The sequence below is a fragment of the Fulmarus glacialis genome, unplaced genomic scaffold (assembly GCF_000690835.1).
Source record: "Fulmarus glacialis isolate BGI_N327 unplaced genomic scaffold, ASM69083v1 scaffold16541, whole genome shotgun sequence".
NCBI classification, from domain to species: Eukaryota; Metazoa; Chordata; class Aves; order Procellariiformes; family Procellariidae; genus Fulmarus; species Fulmarus glacialis.
The window spans coordinates 2,059-7,648 of NW_009193564.1; the positions used below are offsets into that span (position 1 = coordinate 2,059).

General features: G+C 45.4%; 1 protein-coding gene across 1 annotated transcript in view; it reads left to right on the plus strand.

Moving 5' to 3' along the window:
- Positions 1–701: 701 nt before the first annotated feature.
- The window catches only part of LOC104083850 (serine/threonine-protein kinase 32A-like), a gene marked incomplete at both ends in the record, with an annotated part of 13,449 nt that continues 8,560 nt past the window's right edge, over positions 702–5,590 (plus strand). The window contains 2 exons of the mRNA XM_009587495.1: positions 702–875; positions 4,425–4,462. Coding sequence (XP_009585790.1) covers positions 702–875; positions 4,425–4,462 — 212 coding nt within the window. The remainder of the gene's footprint in view (positions 876–4,424; positions 4,463–5,590) is intronic.

A 5,590-nucleotide genomic window follows, 5' to 3' on the forward strand; every position in this document is an offset into this window, starting at 1 on the left:
CCAGCCTCTCCTGATGGTGTGCTGTGGGTGGCAACGATACCATCTTCCTCCTCACACGTCCTAAGTGGAAGCGTTTCATTAACTCATAGCTGCTGGCACCAGGTGTTAATTGCTGAGCAAACGAGCCTGGCAATTCAGGAAGCAAGCAGTAAAACGTTGGTATGAGGTCCTCCCTGAAATAAAAATGCATGGTCCACACCTCCTGGGCCCTTTCTGGTCTATGCTATCAGTCACGGCCACTCGTATCCCATGATAAACACGCCTGAGAGCTGTGCCCACCTGCCAGACCCCTGCCCATCTCCCTTCACAACTGTTAGGGGGAGGAAATTAGGAGCAAGCTGTGTTAGAGTAATGGGTTTGGATGTGGCTTTGTTTTTGAAGTGGCTGATAGTAACAAGGTCGACATAAAAACATTGGATTCCTGTTCTTCTAGTGGGCCTGCTGGTAGTTGTTCATACAAGCTGCACTGACTTGGTTATGGATCTGAAGCTAAATTATTGTCATGTGAATTATTTTGAGAATATAGGTGGTAGGACTTTAGTCGCAGCGGGAAACGGAGCATGGGAAGGTCATGAAATTATTATTTACCAAGTGAAAAAGTTCCAAGAAATTATGAGTATTCCCAGAGGTACCCTATTTCCCTTTTTAGCCTGTCTTTTTTTTAATATTATCACCCTTCAACCATGCTTATGCCATTTTAGGTACTCGTTCCAGGACGAAGAAGATATGTTTATGGTTGTAGACCTGCTGCTTGGAGGGGACCTGCGTTACCATCTCCAACAAAACGTGCGGTTCCAAGAAGGCACCGTGAAACTCTTCATCTGCGAGCTGGTGCTGGCCCTCGACTATCTCCAGAGCAGGCACATCATCCACAGGTCAGCTGGGGAACTCTAGGTGGGCTGATGCTCGTGGACTGCAGTAGGGGCAGACTTGTTCCTTTTGACAGGAAAGGGCAAATAGAAGCCTAAGAGCTACACAAAATATTCTCCCACATACATTTGCTTTTATGTAAAACACAAGACTTTCCAGAGAAAAGCATTTCATATACAACAGGGAGCGTGTTATTTTTTCCCTCTGGGATAGCTGTGATATAGCCTATTTGATTTGTTTGCTGATCCTGCAAAAAGCTGTTTCTGATAGGTTTAATTAGCTGTAGCTCATTAATATCCGTCCTGGTCCAGGGAGGGCAGGCGTCAGCATTCAGAATTCCCCTGCTGCCACACTCAAAGGTGCCTCCCTTTTGCTCCCCTCTCTGTACTGCACTGAAGGACAAGGAATGGGACCAAACACAGCTTTTTTCTGTATGAGATTAAATCACTTTCTAGAAGTAGCGAGAGTTTCTTTTTGGCCACCAAGATTTTTCATGGCCAGTGAAAAAATATTTGAGCTCTTCCCACACATTCGAAGAGCTGCAAAATAACAGAGGAGGTAGAGCTTTTCCCTGGTCGGAGAGGCAGGGTTTGGCTCCGGACGGACAGACATGCGGCTGATCCCTACTGGTGTGCTGGGCAATGCAAACCTCGGGGGTCCAAGGGTTTGACTTAGTAGCTGCTGACAGGAGCTATGAACAGGGAGGGACTAGCAGAGGGTTAATAAAGGCGGGGAGAAGATTATCTCATAAATATCACTCCAGAAGAGCATTCTTGTGAGGTGTAAAAATAAAACATGGTACAAAATTTAAAATTGAAATGATCCTGGTTGTTAGTAGGAGAAGGAACATGCTATTCAGGAGCTGATGAAGATTAATGTTTGTTCATGTCCGTAGCGTTTGGCTGCCGTTTCTGAGATGTGAAAGCAGAAAGGCTGATGCTTGGCGTGCCTGTAGCATGCCCTGCACAGTTGTGGAGAGCCCCAGAGCTCCAGAGAGGTTTTGCTCTGCTTTGGTTGGAGCTAGACCTCCTTGGGGATAGCTCCCACTTTCTCAGGAGTCTCATCTTTCATGCTGCTTGTTTTATTTTATACCTGCATAGATTTCTACTCTGATGCACCTGATCTTGGCAGGCCGGCCATCCCAGCTGCCCCGATCAGGCTCCAACGGGCACTGCTGTGGTCCGGGACACGAAGCCGGGGTGCGGTGACAGGGGCATTGCGCTGGCCGCCTCCGCCCGGCACCTGCTCACCGGCACCAAATAATGGATGAGCATGAATTAAACATCGTGAAATGCAGACTCGGCTGTCTCTGTCCTGGGCAGCGAGGGGTAAATCCTCACGCTGTTGGCTTGGCCTGAACAAACTGAGTGGGGCACAGGCCTAAGGGAAGCACAAGGAAGAAATCCCTCTCTATTAGTAATGTATTACAATTAGTAGTAGTGTTTATAGGACTGATGGGCTGGAGATTCTTCACAATTCGATGCTGTCAGAACAAGTCTGCATGAGGAGGAGACTGTTCCTCATAACGATGACAGATGTGACAGCTAAGGGAGAGCTGCCGTCCCTGTTCTGAGCCACGTCCCTGCAGTCGCGTGCCCGTCAGCACTATCGCCGCAGGGTGGGCTGGCGTCCCGCTACGGCTGCGGCGTAAGGGCAGGTACGAAGAGGACAGCCAAGGGGCAAAACTCCCGGGATTTCCCACAGGGTTATTTGCAAATGTAGGGGGGAGAAGCTAAAATTTAGGCTGCGATGTGTATTACAGGCAGCTATATGTGTTTAAGGTGAATCGAGTACAACAAAACATGTACAACAGTCTGTAAAATTTGCAAGTTATTTAATTAACACTGTAATGAAAGTTGTTTAATTAACACTGTAACCCAGTGGGACAGTATTAGATTGATAAAGTGACTCAGCTGAGTCAATTACACTGCAACATCTGTAGTTGGGAACATCAGGAGACGGGCAAGCAATTGCTTATTTTGTCTGAACAAAGCTGTGCAGAGGCAGCAAACACAGACTGATGGCTGGAATTATTTCCCACCTATGTGGAGAAGAGTAGGAAATATTTGTTAATTTTTTCAGGCTGGGAAATGGTGTAACCAGTTTATAAAAAATAAATACACAAATAATCAATAAACAAAATGATCCCTGTTCATTGTTTGCATCCTGGGAATGATCTCGCTGTGCTGTTGTAATTCCATAGGCTGCATACCAGACTGCGTGAGATCAGAAAAGGCCCCAGTGGAAATAAAAAAAATAATAATTTTAAAAAAGGTTGAAAGCTGGATGAGAAATGAAAACCTGTCTTTATGGTTCATTTCAAAACTTTGAAAATATTTTTGTATCAAGGGATTCAAAGAATCCATTTTTTTCAAACTCTTTTTTTCTGAAACATTTCTTAACGTTTTCACTTAAATCAGTGTTTTCTCAAAAATACCAAGTGTGGCATCACCATTTTTCGCTGTCAAATACAGTGCCTCTGACCAGCTGGACTGTTTGGCTCTAACCTGTGGCGCAGTTTTGCTGCACTTACGGGGAAAACCAGCCGCTTACCTGAAGCTGTTCTCTCTTGATAAAGACGCCTGTCCCTGTGGTTACCTGTGTGATGGGGACTGGCACAAGGAACATAACTGGTATTTATAACCCACTGGAGGTAGTTTGGGTGAGAAGATGCCAGCGAACTGTGAGCTATTACATGATAATTAGATATATTGTCTTCTCTTGATTCCGGATGGCTAGGTGAATTCAAACTTTATCTTAGTGATTGCATTTTTAAAGATAAAATCCTAAACCTGCTCTTTTCTTCCCTTTGAAGCCCTGGGAAGCATCAGGACAGTGCGGGGTTGTTGCACGTGTGCCTGCCTTGTGTACGTGACGATCTCCTTATGGTGCATTAAATTGCCAGGTGCCTGGCTCAGGCTGATAGCAGGTGAATGGGGAGTGATGTAATTAGCTCATTAAAACCAGGTGATGTCTTGTAAAGTCCCTCAGGTGGATACAGTAGGCATATCAGGTGTACGTTTCTCCTTTCAAGGGAAAGCATTTCCCTGCAGCATTGCATTATTATTTTGTTTGGGTTTTTTTTTATTCAGGAACAAAACCTGTGGGGAACCCATTTGTTCCCAGAACAAAGATGTTAAAATCATTTGATTTTTACTGAGTAAATGGGGAACAGCTCTCAAGATAGTATTGAAACAGATTAAGAAGTAAAAGGAGGAAAAAGATACAAAGAAGCTCTAACGTTGTAGGTGGACTACCTGGGTGCTGCTAGACCAAACCACAGCAGCCTTCACAGCCGTAGCTGTAGCCCTGTGAAGCCCTGTACCACCATTTCTGCTTTTGTTGTTCGATTAGTCATTCTCTTATGCCTAAATCAAACTCTGCAGGAGCATCAGAGCTCAAGAGCCCCAGCAAAGACACCTTCTAGGGCACGATGTCTCTGGCAGTGTGTCCCCCCCCCAGAGCCTGGGCTTTCCTAAAGTGTCTACAGCCGTGTTTCATGTCACTTTTCTAGGCTAATGGCTGTCTCCCCTTCTCTGCCTTTTTTTTCCTAGAGACATCAAGCCTGACAACATTTTACTGGATGAGCATGGTAAGTGCCAGCTGCTTTGTGGTCGTGCATATGCATAAAAGCAGAGTCAGAAACAGGACATCCAAGTTAGTTTAGGTGCTTGCTGCTTTGCTCATTTTGCGTTGCTTTCTCTCCCTCAGTTCAGTTGGGAACGGGACCATCCTTTCATGCTTTGGTTGCTGTCTTGCTTTTTGAGCGGCAGCATCGTGTACCTTCAGGGCGCTGGGCACCCTGTGTTGCTGCGGTATTTCTGGGGGTGCCTTAGTGTTTAATCAACACCTCCGCTGACTGACTGACCTAATGGTGTCTCTAGAAGGCACTGGCAGGGACAACACATTTTGTGCTGCTTGTGGTCAGTTGCCTAGCAGACCTTATTTTAAGACCTCCTTGGCTCTTGCTTAAAACTTACTCAAAATGTAATCAGTTGAATGGAAATGCTCACGTAATTGCAGGCTGTGTAATATATGCTCACAAACAGAATGAATTATGGTTGGATAGATAATCTTCATTCAGGTATTTTGTTTTTCCTTGAGCATTTGAAATTGGGAGGGAGCTCCGAAGAGGATTTGGGGCTGGGTATATTATAGATGTTGCTATCATTTTTTCTTTAGTCTTTTTCTCAGGCAAAACTCTAACTATATTCCTGCATTAGTCTCTAGACACACTTTTTGTCCTGGCAGAGCTCTCACAGTGAAGAGTTGTCTGATATTTATTAGCTTTTAACTCATTAGAAAAACACTCTGTCATTTTGTATTTTTTGAAAATCCGTGTAACTGGCTTATTACGAGAAATCTTCATTAGCAACTACAGCAAGGCACTCAAAGACAAAAAGTCAGCACAGGGACAAGGCATATCTGAATTCGTTATCACTTCAGAGGCTGTAATAGAGATGCTGAAGCTCCCGAGGAATCACCGTGCCTCTTGTGTGTGACTAGGGTTGCCTGGCAGCACCCGAGCCCAGACTCTACCCGTTTTGCATATGACCTCTAATTTCAAAGTGCTAGCTAATTATTTATTTAGGAGCTGTCAGCAAAGCTGCTTCTGCCTCCGAATGCAGCAGCCTCTCTCCTGCCTCACTCGGTACTTCTCCTGCTGCTGCCCCACGCACAGACCGATGCAGAGACCCATCCTCCCTCCTGCCAGCATCCA